This window comes from Neofelis nebulosa, chromosome 18 (genome assembly GCF_028018385.1).
Source record: "Neofelis nebulosa isolate mNeoNeb1 chromosome 18, mNeoNeb1.pri, whole genome shotgun sequence".
NCBI lineage: Eukaryota > Metazoa > Chordata > Mammalia > Carnivora > Felidae > Neofelis > Neofelis nebulosa.
In genome coordinates this window covers 44,605,993-44,626,481 of record NC_080799.1, presented here as the reverse complement: position 1 = coordinate 44,626,481, position 20,489 = coordinate 44,605,993, and the positions used below count along the sequence as shown (strand labels likewise).

Here is a 20,489-nt window from a genome sequence, read left to right as displayed (position 1 = left end):
CCTGTGGGGGGCGGGCAGCCTGGAGGCTCCAACCCTGGGGTGCACGGAGCCCTCCTCTGGCGTGAGCACGGCCATCCTCCACCTCCACCCCTGCCTGTAGGGCCTCGTACTTCGATGTGATGATGGGGGTCTGGGCCCCCCCCCCCCGGGCCTCTGGCACACAGCCAGGTATGACCTCCCTCCTCCATCCAAACGGACGAGGGGGTGCCGGGAGTCCCCGAACATCCGCCCACCAGAGCTGGGCCCGTGTCACCCCCAGGAGGACTCTCACCCCTGGTCCAAACCCACACCCCACCCTGCTCGATGCCATCCGGTCTCTGGCCTTGGCCCCCCTCTCACACCCTGGGATACGGCCTGCCTCTCGCGGGAGTCAGCTCTGAGGGGGCGGGATCTATATTTGACCCCCCTCTCCGCCTCCCCGGTGTCCAGCCAGCGGACGCTTTGTACATGTCCCCACAGCAGTGGTGCCTCTCTTGGCCCTTTATAGGCAGAAAAGATAGCTCCATCTCAAGGGCAGACCCCGCCCGCCCCGCCACGGCCCACCAGGCCCACCCCACGCCACCCGGACCGCAGGTCTCATCCCGAACTCGTTGATGTGAACGCTCGGTCGTGTCCCTCCCCTCCAGGCTAGGCCCCGAGTCTGTCTGGCTGCAGGCACATCTCTGGTGCTCTGCTCAGTGCCTGCATGCAGCTGATGCTCAAACACTGCAGACAGTCGGGCCTCAAAGACTGCCGGCGAGGCCTCTCAGCTCCGAAGGTGGGGTGGAGCCGGGTGGTGTCTGGGGGAAGGGTGCTGCCGAGGGCTGGGCCTTGGGGGGACCTCCCTGGGCCGCTAGAGCTCTGCGGCCGGCTTGACCAGGTGGCCGCTGAAGGTGATGTAGAGGTCGCCGGGCTCGCCGTAGATGGCATTGTCGCGGTCTCGGTGGAACAGGCGCACCCAGACGGCGTCTCCGGCGGCCAGGGGCAGCAGCAGGCTCTGGGTCTGCATGACGCTGCGCTCGCTGGGCTGCGCGTACAGCACGGCCGTGGCCTCCCGGTTGCACATGATGTGCAGGTAAGTCTCCTTGTAGTTCCAGGTGTGCACGTTGAGGCTCAGGAAATAGACGCCGGGCACGGCACACAGGAAGCGGCCCGAGGCCAGGTCGAAGGCCCCGTCCAGGTTCACCAGCTCCGTGTCGAAGGGCACGGCCCGGAGGCCGTCGGTGCTGTGCAGGCCCTCGCGCCGGCCCACCGAGAAGGCCGCATAGGCGCGCCGACATGCGGCGCCGGGCAGCCCCGCCTGCCCCTTCTGGCCCTTGCGGCCCCGGAGGCCCCGGGAGCCCGGCGGGCCCTCCTTCCCGCTCCTGCCGGAGGGACCTCTGACCCCCGTCTCGCCCTTCTCACCTGCAGGGGCACAGCGGAAGCCGCGGGTCAAGGCTCAGGGTCCAGAGGCACTCGGGGCAGAGAGAAGGCACACCCCAAGGCGTGGCCGTTCTGGGGCCTGTGCAGATGGCCACGTGGGAAGGGTCTGACCCGGGCTTCGACGGGCGAGGGGCTGGGCAGCTGGAAACCCAGTCCAACCAACCTGCTGCCCAGGGCCCCAGGGTGAGTACTGCTGGAGCTGACCTCTTTCCAGAGGGGTCGCAGCTCGGGGACCCCCCCCCCCACCCCGGGGGCTGGGCCTGGGGCGCCGCTGCGGGGTGGGTGAGCCGCCTGAGGGGCCTCGGGCCACCCTGCTCCCCGTCTTTATGCAGCTGCTGGGAGTCCAGGGCAGGCCCCCCCAGGTGCCTTCCCGGAGCCGACTGGGGCTCTCCAGCCCCCAGTGTGCGGAGTCCTGTGGGCTCAGGGGTGTGGGCACAGGGGCGGGGGCGTGGGGGGCTCTGCTCACACTCACCTTTGAGAATCGACACGTCGATGGTAGGCCGCATGCGAGGCGGCTGCACCCACCGCTCCCCATCGCTCCTGCGGGCATAGGGGCCGGGGGCAGCGGGGGGCCAGGCGGGCGGGCAGCACTGCACACACGGCCGTCGGGGCGGCCCCAGGCTGGGCCAGGCCCCCCCAGGCAACACCAGGAGGAGCAGGAGGCCAGGGGCCGCCATCCGTGCCAGAGCCTGGGGGGGGGGGGATGGGGGGGGTGTGGTGTTTGAGAAGAGGTGCCTCTCCTGAGCCCCAGACTCCACAGCTGCCCAGGCTGTGCCCCCTTGTCTGGGAGAGATGAGACGTGAGGCCGGGACCGGCCCTGTGGGGGTGCCGATCGGGGCCTCCAGGGGCCTCGGTGGGCACCAGACAGGGTGCCTGGCGCACACCCGGGCCTGGATGTGGCCGCAGAATCCTCAACATCACCGCAGGCGTCTGGTCGAAGCACCCCACCCCGTCCCAACGGGCATTCTGGCTCCTTCTCTGAGACACCCTCGCCCATCCCTGGGGCCCTGGCCCTGGCCCGTAGTAGGTGCCCTAACTGCCTGCAGTCAGAGTCCTGGCCCCCAAAGCCCCCATGGCTGGGGACCCCACACCTGGCAGATTCAGGGGAGCCGTCAAGGGGAAGGGATGCTCTGGTTCAGCTCTCCGGGGTTGCCACCCACCAGCGGGAAGGGCAGCCGGGCTGCTTGGGGAAGGGCAGGGAAGGGCCGTGTCCCTCTGCTGGGAGGCGGGGACCTCGGCCCAGGTTGGGTGGGGCCCCACCCGAGGCAGTTTCCCCAGGGCAGGCTGCCCAGCTGGGCAGAGGGCGGTACCCACATCCTGAGCTGCCAGGGGAGAAGGGCAACTTGGGAAGCTCCCCAGGGTGGAAAAACCGTCTTGAATCCCATCCCCAGCAGGCCTGGGTGTCCCGCCTCTGCCTCCCCTCCCACAGGAGACCCTGCCGGACACCTGGCCCACCCATGCTTCCCCTGGCGAGTAGACCCTCCCTGGCCGGTCTCCCCACGGCTGCACCCCAGGGCAGATGTTTTGTAAGGGCAGGCGTGTGCGGTCAGGGCCCTCACTCTTCCCTGTGGTGCAACGCTGCTGAGAAAAGACCTGGGATCTTCCTTCGGGAAGCTCTTGGGGACTGCACCCCAGAACAAGTTTCTTCCTCTTGCACAGTGTGTCTGCAACCCACTCGCAGGAAGAACTTTCCAGGAGGTAGGGCCCCTTCAGTTTACCACCCCCCCACCCCAGAGCCCAGCAGACCCTGACCCACCCCCCTCCTAGCTGTGTTGGACCCTGCAAATCCCCCCTGTAGAGGGACCTGATGGGAACCTAATGGGTGCCCTGGGGGATCCTGCTCCATAGACAGACCGGTGCCCCTTCGGCCCCCATTCATCCCTCAATGCCTGGGGTCTTGAGCATCGTGCCCCCCCCCAGGCCCACCCAGCAGACAGCCTACCCAGAGTGCCTGTGAAGACCCCCCCACCCACCCCCAAGCTCCCGGTTACCATTTCACGGTCGGACACTGCTGCCTGCCTGTCTGTCTCCGGCGTCACTGCCCCAGAGGCCCGTGAAAGAACCCTTTCATGCTGCCCCAGGCACCACGGCTTCCCTCGGACCATCCAAGACCAACAAGCGTTGGGCCAGCTTCAGAGCTCCTGGGCCCGTTGCCCACCACCCGGCCTGCCCCCTGCTCACTGTCGACCGCAGGGGCAGTGCAGCCCTTCCAGGGTCCTCCTGCCTGCCCCTGTGACGTGGCTCGGGGGTCTGGGGCGTCTGGGTTGGCTGGGACTGATGGGTCGTGGGCTGGCCATCGCCTCTATGTGGGGTGCAGTGACTTGGCAGGGAGTCAGGCGGGCCAGAGCTGGGGCTCGGTGGAGTCTGGTGAGCGCCTGGAGGCCAGAGGGGGGGGGACACAGACCAGGGCCACCATGCCTGTGCCGGGCCCACCTGGTGACGGGGACTGCCTTCTGTCTCTGGCAGGGGAGAACAGCATCTGTCCCCACCTCCCGAGGTGCTGTCCCAGGGTCATGGTGCCCAGCAGAGCAGGAGACAGGCTGTGACCCCGGTGGGGCCGTCGGCCTCAGCCCAGCCTCTCAGAACATAAAGGACGTACACAGTGGTGCCCCCCAGTGGGAATGACTCACAGGGCCCCCCAGGCAATGCAGGAAGGGGCTGCACGCACCGTGAGCTGGAGGCCTGGCCTCGTCCCCGCTCTGGGTCTGGACAGCTGGACACAGGGCCCAGGGACAGGGCCGGGCGCCCTGGCCTCTGGGTGTGGGGACGTGTGATTCCCTCAGAAGCGTCCCGCCACCCAAGCTGGCTGCCTGTCGGGGAGGCACCAGACTGGCCTGGAGGACTGATGGCTGGGGAAGGGGCAAGGACGGGGGAGAGAGCAGACAGAGGTGGGCCCACGGCAGGGGTGTGGGGGGGAGTTCTGCGGGGCGAGGGGATGTTGGGTGTGAGGCTGTGGGTGGGGCTGCACCAGCTGGAGCCGGTTCCGGAGCTGACAGCTCACACCGCAGGGGGGGGCAGCCACTCCCTTTGGGGACAGCTGTCCTCATCCCCGCCTTCAGGTGGCACAGATGGATGGGGGGGTGGTGGGAGGCGAAGGCCGTGTGGGCCCCCACACCTTGTCAGCACGTGCTGGGAGCTGGCGGGCTTGGCTCTGAGACCAGGCGGCTCCCCCGGAGCCACTCGAGTGGCTTGTCACTCGGGCTCCCGCTTCCCGGCCCCACATCCTTGGGGGGGAGCCCGCGGGCCCCGGGAAGGTCAGGACACCCCCTCTGGCAGCACCGCTGTTGCCTCTGGGACACCGAGAGAGGAGCAGACGCCCAAGCTTTGCTGCTTCCTGCGTCCGGGCCTCAGTTTCCCCACCTTTAAAATGGACACCAATGGGCTCAGAAGGGGCCGGAGTCCCCTGTGGGGGATGGAACCAGGTAGAGCACAGCCACTGGGGGGCTTGGCAGGCTCCGGCCACACTGCAGGGCCCCAGCGTCCCTCCCCTGTGCCTCCCCTGACACCTGCAAGCTGGGATGCCTGACCCCCCCGAGGAGATGGCTGGTCACACTGTACCTTCCCTTGGGGGAGGGGACAGTGAGTTAAAATTTCCCTGCACTGGTGGGGGCGGGGGGGCACCTCCTCAACGGGGGGTGAAGGGCCCGGAAGGAGTCCTGGGGTTCCTCTGGTCTGGGTGGGGTGGGGCTGAGCTCAGGTCCCCGGGACGCCAGCTGCGAAGCGTTTGCTTGGGTGCCCGTGGGCCTTGCCTGGGCTCTGAGAGGAGGTGGTCAGCAAGGGCTGAGGGTGACTCAGCAGGTGGCAGGAGGACCTGGACAGAAATAGCCTCCCCTGGACACGCGGCGGGACATCTCCGTGACGACGGGAGCGTGGCTGAGCGTCACGGCCCCGCGGGGTCAACAGCCCACAGGCGGCCACGGCGTCACCCGCAGGGGGGCCGGGCTCCCTCACTGCCTCCCGCACGCCGCAGCCCAGGAAGGCCACACTGTCCTGTGACTCGAGCCTGGGCAGCGGGACCGGATGGCCCCCGTGGTCCCCAACTCAGCACTTGGCCCTCGCGTGGGGGGTATGCGGAGTAGACCGAGCGCCCGTTACCACAGACTTCACTAGAAGGGGCCACGCAGGTGGTCCTGGGAGGAACGGACGTGGGCTCTGGGGCCAGACACACTGGGGTCCCTCACTCACCATGAGAGTGACCGTGTGGACTGGCCGCAAGGCTCCACAGACAGGAAACCTAAGGTGTTTGGAAGGAAGCCAAGGGTAAGCCAGCCGTGCCAGGGCAGCTCTGGGGCAGCAGGGGGCCTGCAGGGGGAGTGGGGAGGGGGCGGCCCTGTAGCCTCTGGAACATGCTCCTACCCCTACCCCCAACAGGTTCCCCCCCCCCCAGAGGCAGACTCAAGTGCGGGGACCCCGTGTGGGCAGAGGGGCCCGAGGGCGGGATGGACAGCAACCCTCCCGCTGCTGTGGCGGCCTGAACCAATCCTGCCCCTCCTCCCAGGACCCCAGTGTCCCGGCTCCGCCCTGGAGCCCCGCAGGGTCAAGGTCTCTGGGGCCTGCTGGAGAGGCCCAGGCTGCATGGTGGCCTCACCTCAGCCATGAGCCTGGCCAGCCAGTGGGGGGCCTGGACTCCAGAAAGCTGGAAAGCCGTCGTTCAGCGCCGGGGGGCCTGGTCGTGTGTCTCTACAAAGGGACACGATCTCCCGCCTAGAGACAACCACAGATGAGCCCCCAGCAGGCAGCCCCCAGGGGACCGTGCCCTCCCAGCCTGGAGCCAGCAGCCCACTTTAGAGATAATGAGCCATGCACCGCACCCCCCTGGCACTTAGCTTCCCGACAGTGGCCCCTGGGGTGGGGGCTGGGATGAGAAGGCCCTGAGCTCCCAGGGACACTGCCTCAGCCACGGGCGGTAACGGGCTGAGTGGCGGGTGTGTGCATTATCTCCCAGGGCCCCGATGCGGGGGTCATTATCTCCCAGGGCCCCGATGGACGCTTTCCGGAGAGTTCTGCTGATGAGCTACCCAGGGGGCGGGGGAGCTGCCTGCGGTGGGTGGGGTGGGTACAGCGGGAGGTCCTCCTTGCAAGGAGCCGTGACAAGGTGCTCGGGGTGAATGAGGGGCGCTGCAGTTGTGCCCAGAGCCTCCGATACAGGGCGAGGGATGGTGCGTGGCCAGGGGGGCGGTGGGAGCCCTGTATTCCTGGACCTGCCACACCCCAGCCTAACTCACTCACTGGTTGAGCAGAGGCCGGACCGGGAAGGTGGCCACCCAAGGTGACCACAGGGGCTGGGAGTGGAGGGTCCCTCGGATCTGCCCCCCCCCCCGGTGCCCACCCCATGCCAGGTGGAGGTGGCAGGGAGAGGTCCATGGGTGTTCTGTGTGGTCATTGTTCCAGCCCCTGCCTGGCACCCTGCGTGGATGCTTGCAACCCGGGACCCAGCCCCGTGGGACAGAGCTGCCCAGCCTCACGGTGACAAGTGCCAGGAAACACAGAGGAAAAAGTGCGGGGCCTTGGTCATTGCTGGGAATGAGTGTTGTGGCATCCGTGGTGGCATCTCGGGTGGGCAGAGGGCCCCCATCTGAGCCTCAGGGGGCTCAGACGTGGGGTCCACAGGTAGGGCGCACCTGCCAGGTAGCAGTATCCCGACTCCACCGCGAGCCACACATGACAAGTAAAAAGCTAACGTGCTCTTTATTTGAGGGGCGGGGGGGACGGCCCCTTCCCCAAGTCCAGCCAGGCCACAGAGGCACGTGCTGTGGTGCCCTGCTCACTGGTAGCCGGCCAGCTGGAGGGTGGTGGGGTAGTGGGCACGGTGGGCCATGCACTTGTGACGGTCGATGAAGAGGCTGTTGGTTTTGACCGCGATGTCCTTCTCCAGGCTCATGCGCGTGTCCTCCAGATTTCTCAGGGACTGCTCCGCTTCTAGAAGCTTCTCCTTCAGTGCCGCAAGGGACGTGTTCAGCTCCTCCACCTCGCTCGCCAGCCTGTGGGATTGGGGGACGGAGGCGTGAGCTGGGGCCTGTGGGCCGGGACCGTCAAGACCCAGGAGCCCTGGTGAGGGGTCCAGGCCAAGATGCTGGGCCATAAAAGGACCCAAAAGTCCGAAAGGGACACCTGCCGGCAGCGTGGCAGTGGGCTGGGCCGGCGGTCCATCGGCTGCCCCAGCCCCCACCCCCCCTGACCGGAGGGGAAAGGCTGCGTGGGCAGGACCGTGCGCGGCTGTGTTGAGCGACACCGTGCGGCGGTTACAAGCAATGGCAGGGGTGCGCGGAGGCTCGCGGTTCCCTTTAATCCTGGCGCCCGCCCGGGGTCCTGGAGCTGCACGAGGCCCCAGTTCGCGGGACGTGCTGAGGCCTGGGGAGGAGGAACGCCAGGGAGGACGGCCGTGCTAGTGCTCGAGAGGGCGACTGGTACTCGATAAGTTTGAAACACCAGAGACACGATCCCCGCGAGACTTCCGGCCAGGGGCCACGCGTTCCCGGAGGTATGGACGGCGCCCCGAGGCAGGGTGGGCCCGGGAGGAGCCTGTGGCCTCGCGATTCCTGGCCAGGGAGATTGTGCGGCACAGAGTGAAGGAAGTGCCACGCTGTCCCTGGGACTCGCAGCCCTGACAGAGCCCCGCAAGGCACGTCGTGTCTAGTCGTGCTGGGTGGGGGTAGGACGTGGGGACGCCCGCGTGTTGAGCCCCGCTGTGTTTCCACTGCAAGCCTGCAGGCTGCGGGGGACGGGCGTGGATGGTGGGTGGTGACCTGTCCCACGGCAGGCACCTGAACTGGGCGGTGTCTCGGCACAGCTCCACGTTGGGCCGGTGTGAGCGCTGGTATAAGCGGGTCTGAGCCACCTTCAGAGGCGCCTCCTTGTCCTTGATGGCCTGCTTCAGCGCTGCGACGTTGTGCTCCTGGTCTGTGATCTCCCGCAGCGTCTGCACAAAGGAAGGTCCCTGGGAGGGCCAGCGGAACCCCCGCCCCGCCCGGCCTCCTTCCCAGCCCTGGGGCTGGGGCCACTGGGCAGCCTTGTCCACTGACTCGGCAGCGGGGGGGGGGGGGGGCGGAAACGGAGGTCGGAAGATGCGTGTGGCCACCTCGGCCCCCACCAAGGGTACCCAGAGGTTGCCCAACAGCTGTGGCCTGAGCACCCCCAGTCCTGCGGGTCACTAGGCCCCCAACCCTGGTCAAGAATCGGAAAGACCTGACAGCAGCAAAGGCCATCCTGAGAGCCTGGGGTCAGAGCCCTACCAGGCCTGGCCACCTCCTGCCAAGGTACCTTCCCTCCTGTTCCTGCCTGGCAGCCACCCCCAATGTCACCTGGTTTCTCACTGGCTTAGAGGGTGCCCAGGGAGGAGTGGGTGCCTTGCCTCTGGGGTCCCTCAGGATGGATGGAACGGAGGAGGGGCAGGGACCAGGCCAGGTTGTGACCAGGGCTTAGTAGCCAGGAGCGGGGCTGGGCCAGAAGGAGCTTCCTCCCTCAGTTACAGATTCCCAGCTCTCAGGGCGTGGTCGGGGCGTGGCCTGGTGTGGGTGGGCGTGGCCTTGAGTGTGGGCGTGGTCGGTTCTGGGGCGTGGCCTGAGCTGGGGCGGATGGCCTGTGTGGGCGTGGTCTGAAAGTATAGGCCTGTTCTGGGGCCAGGCTTGTACGCGGGTGGGCGTGACCCGTCCTGGGGCGTGGCTTGTGCATGGGTGGGCGTGACCTGGTGGTGCAGGCGTGGTCTGTTCTGGGGCGTGGCCCGGTGGTGTGGGCGTGGCCTGCTCTGGGGCGCGGCTTGTACGTGGGCGGGCGTGGCCTAGGCGCGGCTGGCGAGGCTTCACCTTGTGCAGGTGGTCCGTCAGCTTGTGGCGCGCGTCCTCCACCTCCTCACAGCGGCGCTCGAAGGCCAGGTTCACAGCGTCGCACTGCAGCCGCAGGTCCTCGGCCGTGTCCCGCAGGATGCTATCGATGAGCACCCGCAGGTTGACGGAAGCCAGGCGCTCGCGCTCTGCGCGGTATAGGTTTTCTTGGGTGAACCGGGCCCACGTCTCCGGCGTGGAGGCACTGCGGGAGGGGAGCGGTCCATGGTCAGTGGGGCACCTGCCAACGGCCCCGGCCCACCCAGCCCTCCCGCGTCTCCTGCGCCCCAGCACAAATCACCACCCCTAGCCCCCTCGCCGCCCCGTGGCCCCCGCATACTTTGGACCCTGCGTCCTCGCAATCTGCGTCCCCCGGCCTCCCGCTGCCTTACGCCCTGCACTCCTCCGGACGTGGCCCGCGGCGCGCGCCCCCCTGCCAGCCGCCGTCCAGCCCAGCTCCTGCCTCCCTCGGTGTCCGCAGCCCTCTGGTGAACTGTGTGGTGCTGCGCCCTCGGGCAGGGACCCTGCACACCTGCCCGTCCTGGGAGCAGATCCTCCGTGTGAGGGCCTCAGGGGCCGGTGGGTCTCTGAAGGATCCCCAGCAGAGGGACCAGGAGCTGGAGCCCCATCTTAGCAGTTGCGGGTGCGTGGAGAAGGGGTTTATGACGAGGGCCCCGGGGAGGCGCTGGGGCTGAGGCGGCCCACCTCTCCTCGAACTTGGCCGAGTGTGGGTAGAACTGCACCTCGGTGCTCTGGTTGTGGTAGTGGGCGCAGGTCTGGTCGATGTTGTAGGCCTCCACCTTGTCAGACCAGTCCATCTCACACGTCTCCTTGTGCTCCCGGTTCAGCCTGGGGTGGGCAAGGTCTGCGTTTGTTGGGGTGGGGGTGGGGCGCTGGGTGCCACCCCGAGGGGCAAGCACACCTCCAGTTCTCAGCTGAGAACCAGGACACCTCATCTGCCCAGGATGGGGGTCCTCAGGCTACCCAGGCTCTTACCTGACCAACAGTGTCCGGGCCCTGGAAAGCTGGCCTGGACTCTGGATGCCCAGCCCCCAGGGCAGGCAGGAATCTGCCCCCTCCCCCACACACACTCGTTGCCCCTTCCTGGCCCTGTACTCCTGGCTTTGACCTGGGACAGGCCCCCACCTGTCTGAGACTCAGGGCCTAGTCACCCCCCCTTTCTTCCCAGAGACATCCCAAGGGGTGAGGAGACAGGGGTCATCCCGAGGGCAGACCTGGAGACCACCAAGACCCACCGGATCTGGTTCACGGCCTGCATTATGGTCCTTTTTAGGAGCTCCTGAATGTTCCGGATAAGCTCGGCCTCCTGGGGGAGAAAACCCCCACCCCTGGTGAGGATCTGAGGATGGCCAGGCTGGTATGGGCCCACAGTGAGCCCCTTAAATGCCCAGATCAACACCTGATCCTTGCTTGGGTAACTTTGGGCCAGACCCCAGTCTCTTTCCTGGAAAATGAAGGCTGAGCCCAGCCCTTTCTCATTGGGTTTATTCTGGGCTTTTGAAAATTCTATTTGGTGTAGCACAGTGGTGTTTTTTTCTTGGGGGGGGGGGGTGGTGAGTGCTTCTATGGGCTGGTGGAACTGTCACCTAGGGGCAGCTCCCACCTGCCTGGCACCAGCACCCTCTGGGCTCTAGGGGCCATCCCTGCAGCCTTCCCAGGGCACTGGTGGCCAGCAGCCCTCCTGGGACCCCGGCCCCTGGGAAGCAGGTCCCTTCCCTGGCTGCCCATCAGGGCCTTGGGCTCAGAGATGCCCTCTCTTCCACTGAGAATACAGGGGGAAGCCCTGTGTTTCTTTCTGCTACTGCAATGGCTTTCTTTTCAGTGCACAAACAGCACCCCCCCCCCTCCCCACCAATTTGGATTTTTGCCTCCCTCTGGCACTAAACCCACATATGTCAGGGTCTGTCCCTGGTTCTGTCTCCCTGTCTCTGGATCATTGTTGGTTCTTCACATTGGGGGGTGGGGGGGGGCAAGGCCTGGGACATGGGGGTGGGGGGGCGGGAGGGGGGATGTTTCTTGGCTCGGGGCAGGGGGGTTGTTGAGCAGCTGAGTGTGGGGCTGAGGTGGTGGGGGACCAAGAGGGCTTGGGGCCTGGGAGAGGGCCGTGGGGGGAGGGGAGGGACCCAAGGTTCTGGCCTGAGCTGGGAGAGCAGAGGGAAGCCCTGAGCCCTTGGACTGGCTGTTTGCCTGCCCACAGCCTACAGCCTATTCACAAGCCAGGCCCCCAGGCTCTGAGAGGTGCATAAGCTCTGCCCTGCCTGGATCACGGGACTGGCCTGGGTGATTCCCTGCTGCCATGGGGCTGCCCCAAGGACAGATCCTGCTCAGTTTGGAGCAGGAAAGGCTCCTTGTGGGATGAAGGTGGCTCCATCCTTCACCCATCTACCCTGCATCCTGGGCTGTGCCTGGATGTCCACCACGGGCACCAGGGTAGGGGGAGATGCGGTGGGCTGGGTCTTTAGGCGTTCAGGATCAAGCTTAATTTGCATGATCTAGGGTGGCCGAGAAGCCACCCGGCGGGTGCCAGGACCCAAGGGTGACCAAGGGGCCGCCCAGCGGGTGCAGGCATCATCAGGACCTGACTTCCTGGCCCTGCATGCATCCCAGACCTCAGGCTGCTGCCCACGGGGTTCATCTCAGGCACCTCCCCATCTTTCGGTGTGTGGGGGGTCATCAGGGCTTGTGCATGGACCTGGCCAGACCCTCTCCTGCCTCAGTGGCCTCTGAGTGTCCCATCCTCAGGCAAATGCCCCAACAGACGTCCAGATGTGAATTCTGTCACAGCCTGGGCCCCACCTCACCCCAGGATGAGCTGTAATAGGTTGGGGGGGGGGCAGTGCAGGGGCCCCGGACGTGGGTTGTGGTGAGCAGATGAGCACTGAGGTCCAGCTCCAGCCCCCATACATGCTCAAACCCCTACGCTGGGACCTGCCCCCAGGCAGCATGTCCAAGCTGGGGCTCACCTTGCAAGGAGCCCAGCCTCACTCAGTGTCCACTGTGAGGACCAGGCTGTGGGAAAGTCAGACCGGGCACCCTCCTGGGGTCAGGGATGGTACCTCTGTCCTAGAAGGCTGGAGCCCTGACCTAGCCCTTGTTGGTTCTGGGGGGTGGACCTGAGCGTGTGCTCCACACGTGTCTGCGCGTGCAAAGCGTTAGGTGCCCTAGGTTTTCCTGTGTGCGCAGAGGGACATGTGTGCCCTGAGCTTGTGCATGCCCACCTGGTACACAGGCGCCAAGGCCTCTGTCAGCCCGCGTCGCGGGCATACGTGTGAACCCCCCCCCCCCCCACCCTCTGCCTTGTGTGGGTCACGCTCTCAGGAGAAGGGTGACGGCGGCAGGGCCTGTGGTTCCGGGGTGGTGGTGGAAGGGGCGGGGTCTACGGTTCTGAGGCGTGGCCTGCGGTTCCGGGACGGTGGAAGGGGCAGGGTCTGGGGTTCGGGGTTGAGGGGGAAGTTCCGGGGCGGGGTCTGCTGCTCCGGGCGGTGGAAGCGGCAGATTCTGCTGTTGCCGGGCCTGGAAGGGGCGGGCTCTGCGGTTCCGGGGCGTGGCCTGAGTTGGGAGGGGGTGGGTGGCTGGGTGGGAGGGGCGGGGCCTGCAGTTCAGGGCGGGGGGAAATCTGCCGGAGCGGAAGGGGCGGGGCCAGGGGTTGTGTCGGGGGCGGGGGTGGAAGAGGCAGCGCACCTTCAGCAGCTCGATCTCCACGTGGTCGCGGACGAGGTCCGGGTGCTGGCGGCGCTCGCGGCACTGCAGGTTGTCGGTGGCGATGGAGAAGGGCACGGCGGTGGCGTCCAGAGCGCGCTCCAGCCGCTGCTTCTGGGCCAGCAGCAGGTCGGTCTCGGCGTCCAGCTCGCCCACCTCGTGCTGCAGCTCGGACTTCCAGCAGTGCATGTCCTGCAGGCGCGCGCCCACCTTCCTGGTGGCGTCCTCCTGCGTGCGCCGTGCCAGCGCCTCGGTCTCGGCGGCCAGCTGCTGGCTCTCGTGGCGCTGCCGCTCCGACTGGTCGCGGTCGGCGAAGGCTTGGTGGTAGCGGGCATAGCAGTTCTGGAACCACTCGTCCACCAGGTACTTGGCCGAGCGGAAGCCGGCGGTGGCGAGGCCCGAGGACGTGTAGGCGCCCGTGTTCCGGGCCACGTCGTACAGCTTTCGGGGCGGCTCGCACGCCGGCACCGTCTGTGGGGTGGGCTGCTTGGTCAGGAGCACGTCCGTCTGCGCCATGGTGCCAGCCAGCCCCTGTGCCAGGGAGGGAAGAGGGCCGCTGGCACGGTCAGCAGGGCCGCTTGAGGCCGCTCTGTCCCAGCAGCAGGACGCTTCTGGTCTCCCAGCGACGAGTACACACTCGCCCTCCTGTTGCTGGGCAACAGGCCCCCTCTCCTGGAGCCCCTCTTAAAGGGCCAGGCAGGCCCCAATCCTACTCAGTCTGGTCCATGTCTGGCATCTGCCCAGACTTGCACCTGGGACTGTGGCCCGAGGCCAGACCCCCATCGTGCCCTCCTTGTCTTACTTGTCCCAGTGGGGCTCTCCCCTGGATCCGCAGAGGGTGGACTTGTCTTTGATGAGGAGTTGATTTCAGTCTCCAGTGGATATCTTGGAGCCCAAATTTCCACACGGGTGGAAGTGAATCCCGACAGTGTCCCCAAGGCCACCCAGGGCCAAGCTCATGACTGAGGTCGCGGGAGCAGGAGGTACACCTGGTCCTCAGAGCACATCAATCCCTCCGCCCCCCCCCCCCCCCCCCCGCCCATCATGCGCCGGGGCGATGTCCAACGTGGCCAGCAGAGGGCGCCGTTGGCCGCTAAATGTTTCCGGGAGTCGGAGAGGGGGCGGGCAGCGGCTGGGGCTGGGGCTCGGGTGGGTAGGGAGAGGGTCTCGGCCCTTGGAGGTCTGACGCCCTGGCCCAGATAGCCCTCTCCTCGTCCCTGCCAGTCCCGCGGGTCGTCTCCAACAGCCCACCTAGCGGGACGTGAACACCGCCCCCCAGCACACCCCATGGCCCTTGTCTCTCCGCTTACACCACTGTCCCGTCCTAACTTGGGCCACACCAGCCCCGGACCTCCTCAGATACACCAGCCTTGGTTCAGCTGTGTACTTCTCCAGCGACCCTGACCTGGGGCACCGGCCTCCCTTTGTGCCCTGATGGCAGGGGCCACGGGGTTCAGCATCTACACCACCTGGCACACAGTAGGTGCCTCATAAATGTGGACCTTGGGGACAGCTGCCCCAGACCTCCCCCAACAGAGACCGAACCTGAGCCTGTCCTTGAGGGCAGGAGGTGAGGAGGGCCTCTCGGTGCCGTTTCCCCAGAGGGCACCCAGGATGGGTGGGCTTTGTCTCTGCCTTTCGTTTAGATCCTGCCTTTCACACACCATAGCTTTCTCCTGAGTCAGAGTATGGCACAGGTGTCTGGGGTGCGTCCCCTAAGAACCTACCGACCCAGGGATCTCACTGAACACGGCCAGAGCCAAGCTCAGGTGACCCTGGGGTGCAGGGCCATCCTGATGGGGTGTGTTCCCCAATGCAGGTGCTCTGGGGTGACCTGACCCTGCAGCAAGGCTGGTCCAGCAGGACTCGATTGAGTGGCCCTCAGTGGGGCCGGGCCCCCTACCCCAGACAGTATATTGCCGGGGAGGGAGCAACCGGTTCAGAGATCCCCAGGCCAGAGGCAGAGGGGAACATGCCCCAGGAAGCCTGCTGGCTTGGAGTCCGGCTCTGCCCCTGACCCCTCTGTGGCCAAGCAGGTGGCCCCGTGCCTGCTTCTCCCTCCGCAGAGTGGGGTTACGCCGTCCACCGCACGGGGCTGCCGTGGGCACCGCCTGAGCGGAGGCCAGGAAATGGCTGGCCCGGTGCCCAGTGCTGGGAGTGGCCGCAGCTCCCCACCCCTTCCCGCCCTACACAGCCTCCCAGCCTTGCAGGGTCTCTGGGCTTGAATCCTCAGTCAGGACGATCACCAGCGTGGGGGCTCGAAGCAGCGGCTGAGTGATGTGCAGGCTTATTGGATTTGTGTCTAAATTGCATTTGGGACGAGAAAATTGAGTCTTGGGACACACTGAGGTTCCCAGGGCAAGTACGTGCCGGGTGCCCCCTCCTTGGCAGTGTTCAGACAGCGGCTGGGAATCTGCGATAGGGTCAGGGAGACCCTGGGGCCCCCAGCGCCCCGCTCCAGACTCTGCTTGCACGCCCCCAGGGACGGGGTGCTCCCTTCCTCCCAGGCAGCGCTGGAGAACACCCCCCTCACGCGCCCCTGCCTCTGGCGTTGGTCCCGTTGCAAACCCTTACCAGGCCTGTGGGGGGCCTGGCCTGGGCCTCCAGCCCTTGGCCCTGATCCCTAGAGTGAATGGAGAAGAGGGGGTGGGGATGGCTGAGTAACGATGCCCTTCCCAGAGCTCACCCGGGGCTTGGATCTGGCTCTCACGTGACCCCAGGCAGCTAGTCTCCCTTTCCGCGGAGGGACACTGAGTCACAGGCAGCGTGGCGGGAGCCTCAGCACCGAGACCCCAGCAGAAAGGATGAAGCCCCTCGCAGGTGAGGGGCCTGGGTGGGACCCAGAGGGAGGGGGAGGCAGCCCTGACCCCTCCCCGCCAGGTCTCGGGTGTAGAGCTCCTGACCCCAGCTACGCAGAAGGGTGCCCAGCGTGCGGGCGGCCCAGGTGAGGTGCACCAAGTTGTCCATCTGCCTTCGCGGGGGCGGGGCCTGTGACCCCAGCCTGGCCCGTAGGTCTGGGGCCTGGGGTCCGGTCCCCATACAGGGCTTGCGCACAGCGGAGTCGCTCTGGCACAAGTGATCTGTGCCCCTGACTCCCAGGGCCCGCCACGGGCACCACCAAGGGTGAGCCTGGCGAGAAGGGCCCCCCACCCCCTCCCCCGGCAGGGTCCAGCCCAGCCACGCCCTCCACCCTCCCACTCGCAGTGACAACTCAAGGAACTTTTCTTCCCGAGCTCCCCTGCCCGTCTCCTGGGGCGGGCGGGACTTTTATTAACGGGAGGATTTGGAGCGTCTCAGACAGCCCCGAGCCTAGCTGGTCACAGTCGCAGCAGATGCTGCCGGGCCGGTGGGCGTGGGGGGGCACCCCACAGGCAGGAGCGGAAGGGCACTCTGCCCCCTCCTGGGCCAGCAGCACAGAGTCTGGACGGGGCCCAAGAGGTGGACCAGAGGAGGGAGGCTCAGAAAGGGAGGGAGAGTCCCCTTGGCCGGGGCTTGAAGGGCAGAGTCCAGACCAGGCTGGGGCACCTCCCAGGCCATGAGAGGGGGCCTTGGGCAGCTGTGGAAGTGCCCTTCCTGGGGAGGTGTCAGGCCTGTGCTGCAGCAGGAGGGGACGAGCAGGAGGAGGAGGACGATGTGAGTGTGGACGGGCGTGCCAGAGGCCCGGCTGCCCGTCCAACGGGTCCGGGCCACCTCCCTGCACTTGGTGGGAGGGCGGCCGGCAGGCTGGGGGCTCACCCTCCCTCGGCTCCTGGGCCCTGAGCAGAAGGTGGGGACTCAAGATCGTGGAAGCTTCCCTGTGCGCCCTGCGCCCACTCTGAGCAGCTGTGTCCCCTTCCAGGGCTCACCCAACCCCTGGCAGCCTTATGGCCCACTCACCCAGGCGTCCCACCAGCACGGCCCCACTTTGCCATTTGAGGCTTTGGAGGTCATAGGGGTGGGCGGCAGATCTAGGCCACGGCACTGGAGGCTGCAGGGACTGTGCCTCAGTTTCCCCACCTGTGAGCTGGGGATAAGGGCAACCCCGCCCTCATGGGTATTTGAGAATGAAGTGACATGGTGTGTGGGCAGCTCCCGGTGTGGCCGGCCCCGTGCCTGGGCGCCCTGACCCCGACCTCATTCCCCCCAGGAGGCTCTCTGTCTGCATCACTTCCCAAGAGGTCCTTCCCGGGCACAGTCTGTGGTCTGTCTGCGGGGAGAGAAGGCTGGGAGGGCCCCCAGCCCACCCAGAAAAGCGCCTCGGGGGGGCTGCGAGCCGGACAACGTGCCCTTGACCTTCGTCACCCCTGGGAACCTGCATCCTCCAGAAGTGTCTCCGGATACATCCGCATTGAAGGCGTTTTAGAAGAAGCTGTGACACTGCAGGGTGAAGTGAGCTCGTGGACCCCGTCTGCATGGCCAGAGGACTGTCCAGGAGAGCCCCAGCCACAGGACACCTCGGCCAGGACACGGCCGTGGGCACGGCCACACAACGACAGACAGGGAGGGAGGCCCAGACGGGCGCCAGCCCGCCGCCAGCAGGGGAGTGACCGGGAGAGCCGCCTGCCCCTCCTGCCATCCGCGTCTGGAAGTTGGCAGCCGCAGGCCGTGAGGACTGTCACCGTCATTGCTGCTTTTTTATCCCAGCCCAGCACACGCAGCAGAAAACCTGCCCGGGTAGCGTTCGGTCTGGCAACGCTCAGTACATTCACAAGTTTGCACGACCGCCGCCTCTATCTGGTTCCAGAACTTTCTCATCCGGCAACGGAATCCCGTCCCCATCACCGGTCACCCCTCCCCCGCCCGCCCCTCCCAGCCCCAGCCCCCGGCCACCTCCACTCTGCAAATGTCTGGGTTTGCCTGTTCTGCCCATTCCATAGAAACGCGGTCCCGCGACATCAGCCCCCGTCACCTCTGCTGTCTCCGGGGCCCATCCGTGTGGCAGCAGGGGCTCCCTTCCTTTTCGTGGCTGAGCAGCACCCCACGGCCGGGGTAGACCGCGTTCTGCGTATCCGTGTGCCCGCCGAAGGACAGCCTTGTGTCTGTGGTGAACGTGGGCATACAATTTTTTGTTTGAACGCTTATCTTCCATTCTTTGGGTGAGTTAACATTTTCATCTCCTGGACACCACGGAGAACCCCGAGAGCCCACGACTTTAGTGAGGGGCTCTTAACGACGGCCCGCCACCACCACGCCCCCATCGACCAAGGCACGGAAGTTGGGCGCCCGGCGTGGGCGGGCTGTGTGCCCTGGCCCATCGGGGGAGCTTTCTAGAAGCAGTTTGTTGGGTGGCACTGAAGGACATAAGCTGTTCCTGCGTCCAGCCCGCAATTCTGGTGCTTTAAATCCAGCCCTAGAATGCAGTGGCAAATAGGGGGCATTTTTCAAAGGAGAGGAAAATGTCACCATACCAAGCAACTCAGCAGTGAGATTTGTAATCAGAACAAGGAGGAAAGGGGCCAGACGACCAACAGTGAGCAGGATGAACCCCTGGGAAGGTTCAGCTCCGTGGACTCAGGGCATCTGGGGTCTGGGACGGCGCTGAGACGTGTCCACGAAACAGCTCGCTAAGACACGCAGCACAGAGCCGCCTGCCTGGTGCTCTGATTACCGCGTGGTGAGTACAAGGCTCTGCTGTCCTCAGGGAGTGAGCTCCTCGTCCTCGGAGGAGTTCAAGCAGCCATGCGTCAGGATGTAGTGGAGAGTGCTGGAACCGGACGGGCTGTCCGTGATGCCTGAGCGAACTTGAGCCCCACACCCAAGGATACCTCGGGGAGGGAGGGCCGCCTCCAGTCCCCATCAGAGATGAGTCCCTGAGAGCTGGACCCCGTCTGCCCACCCCGGGGAATGGCAGAGGGATCAGGGAGGGTGGGTCAGTCACAGAGTGGCCGTCGTCCCTGCCAGATGTCTCCTGGCCGCCGACCGCGGGGCTTGGGGCCCTGGCAGCCGGTCCTGTGCACACGTGTTCCTTGCTCCCGTGGAGCACGTCCCCGCCGGCTTCTGCAGGGGTCCAAGCAGCTGCTAGGAGAAGGCGCCTCAGGTGCAGCAGGCCCACCTCGCTCTGCTTAAAGAGACCTTGGTGCGGACGCTCCAGAAAGGGGCTGCTCTGGGCCCGCTTGGCTCTGTGAGGCTGGGCACCCATGCCCTGCAGCCTGCCCACGCCCTGGTCCCTCCTGGCCTGGTCCCCCTCTGGGCACGTGGAGCCTGAGAGCCAGGGCTCCCGTCCTGGGGCTCCAGCGAACGACCCCCAGCAGGTGTCTGGCAGAACCCCTCAAGGAGCCCGTGTGCATGCCCACACCCAAAGAGCCCCACTCCAAGCCTCCGTTGGCCCCCATCAGCACCTGCTGGACGCTCACCCTGGGGGTGCTGTGGGTCCCCAACTATGATGAAGAAACACACAGAGCTGTGAGGTCACCCCAAGGTCACACGGCAGGGACCAGAAGACTCCAGAACCTTCTCCCAGGGTTGAGGCCGGGGCCGCTCTGGGCACGGCTGTAGGGGCAGTGCCTGCCCTGCTTTAAACTCCCCGGCCTTCTGGGGGTTCAGGGGTGCGCAGGAGCTGAGGGGAGAGGCTTGGGCCGGACCCTCCCCAGGAGCAGTGGGCCGGCCGTGGGCTGTCCACTTCGGCTACAGCATGGCATTTCACTTCTGTCCCCAAAGGCAGTTTTCACATCCGGAATTTCAAGGCAGGTTTGTAAATGATGTTTCTTTCTAGAAAGTGAGCCTCATGCGGCCGTGAGGCTTTTTATACCCATTGACCCCAGGGGCCCGAGGCCAGAGCTCAATCCAGATCTCTGTCCCCCTCGAGCACACCCCACCTCCCAGTAGGGGAACCTCCAGGTCCTGAGGTCCCAGGGGGACCCAAGGCTCCATGCACTTGATGGGGGCCCCCTGCCCTTTCCCCTTGGGCCAAGGAGCCAGCCTGGCACTTGGGGAGCTGGACAAACGGCCCACTGGCCCTGTGCCCTCAGCAGGCACAGGGGAGGCCCCCAATGGCCCTCTAAAGAGAGGTGAGGCCGTGCCCCCGCTCTGGTTGATGAAACAGGGAAGTGACCCAACTCACTCACGGGCAGAGCGTTCAAGAGCCAGTGCTGCCTCTCCATCTGCCCTGCCCCTGCCAGGTGACCGGTGACACTCCCTGTCCCTGAGTGCGGATGTCATGGGGCAGGGCCCAGGACAATCTACGAGGGACCTGGGGCAAGACAAGAAATAAACCTTTGCTGTGGGAAGCCATCGAGGTGACCCGACCTCTGCTACCGCAAGGAAACCTGGCCCATCCTGACTGACTCAGGCCCAGCCGGGCCCCAGGCCATCCAGGCGTCGCCACACCCACCTCCCACAGTCCTGGAGTGCCATCGGCCCCACCTCCTGTGAGTTCACCTCTCCTCCAGGAAGGCTGCCCTGATTGCCTCTCATAGTATCTGAACTGGCTCCTCCTCTGTCTGCCTTCGGTGGCCCAGGCGCACAGGCACGTCCTGGCATTGATAGGCCTTTGCTGTGAGTAAAAGGTACGCAGCCCAGCTGAGGAAATGAAAGAAACGAGCTTGAGGAGCGTGAAGGCAATGCGGAAGG

The 20,489-nt window shown here is 66.1% G+C and overlaps 2 protein-coding genes across 2 annotated transcripts; both read right to left on the bottom strand.

Moving 5' to 3' along the window:
* Nucleotides 1-543: 543 nt before the first annotated feature.
* C1QTNF8 (C1q and TNF related 8) lies at nt 544-3,571 on the bottom strand. Its single transcript, XM_058711028.1, has 3 exons — nt 3,393-3,571; nt 1,874-2,090; nt 544-1,383 (listed from the first exon to the last, which is right to left on the bottom strand). The coding sequence occupies exons 1-3, from the start codon at nt 3,504-3,506 to the stop codon at nt 833-835; spliced, it is 882 nt and encodes a 293-aa protein (XP_058567011.1). The 5' UTR covers nt 3,507-3,571; the 3' UTR covers nt 544-832.
* Nucleotides 3,572-7,070: 3,499 nt separating this feature from the next.
* On the bottom strand, nt 7,071-13,555 carry TEKT4 (tektin 4). Its single transcript, XM_058711548.1, has 6 exons — nt 12,924-13,555; nt 10,478-10,548; nt 9,927-10,070; nt 9,204-9,426; nt 8,166-8,320; nt 7,071-7,382 (listed from the first exon to the last, which is right to left on the bottom strand). Exons 1-6 carry the CDS (start codon nt 13,455-13,457, stop codon nt 7,166-7,168), a joined length of 1,344 nt encoding a protein of 447 aa, XP_058567531.1. The 5' UTR covers nt 13,458-13,555; the 3' UTR covers nt 7,071-7,165.
* Between the last annotated feature and the right edge of the window lie 6,934 nt (nt 13,556-20,489).

Coding starts and splice junctions, on each gene's coding strand:
- C1QTNF8 (XM_058711028.1), bottom strand. CDS start 3,506: ATGGTCCGAGGGAAGCCGTGGTGCCTGGGGCAGCATGAAAGGGTTCTT. Junction 2,091..3,392: donor CAGTGTCCGACCGTGAAATG/GTAACCGGGAGC, acceptor CCCCCCCCCCAG/GCTCTGGCACGGATGGCGGC. Junction 1,384..1,873: donor CGACGTGTCGATTCTCAAAG/GTGAGTGTGAGC, acceptor GTGCCCCTGCAG/GTGAGAAGGGCGAGACGGGG.
- TEKT4 (XM_058711548.1), bottom strand. CDS start 13,457: ATGGCGCAGACGGACGTGCTCCTGACCAAGCAGCCCACCCCACAGACG. Junction 9,427..9,926: donor TCGGCCAAGTTCGAGGAGAG/GTGGGCCGCCTC, acceptor CCCCTCCCGCAG/TGCCTCCACGCCGGAGACGT. Junction 8,321..9,203: donor TGACGGACCACCTGCACAAG/GTGAAGCCTCGC, acceptor TCCTTTGTGCAG/ACGCTGCGGGAGATCACAGA.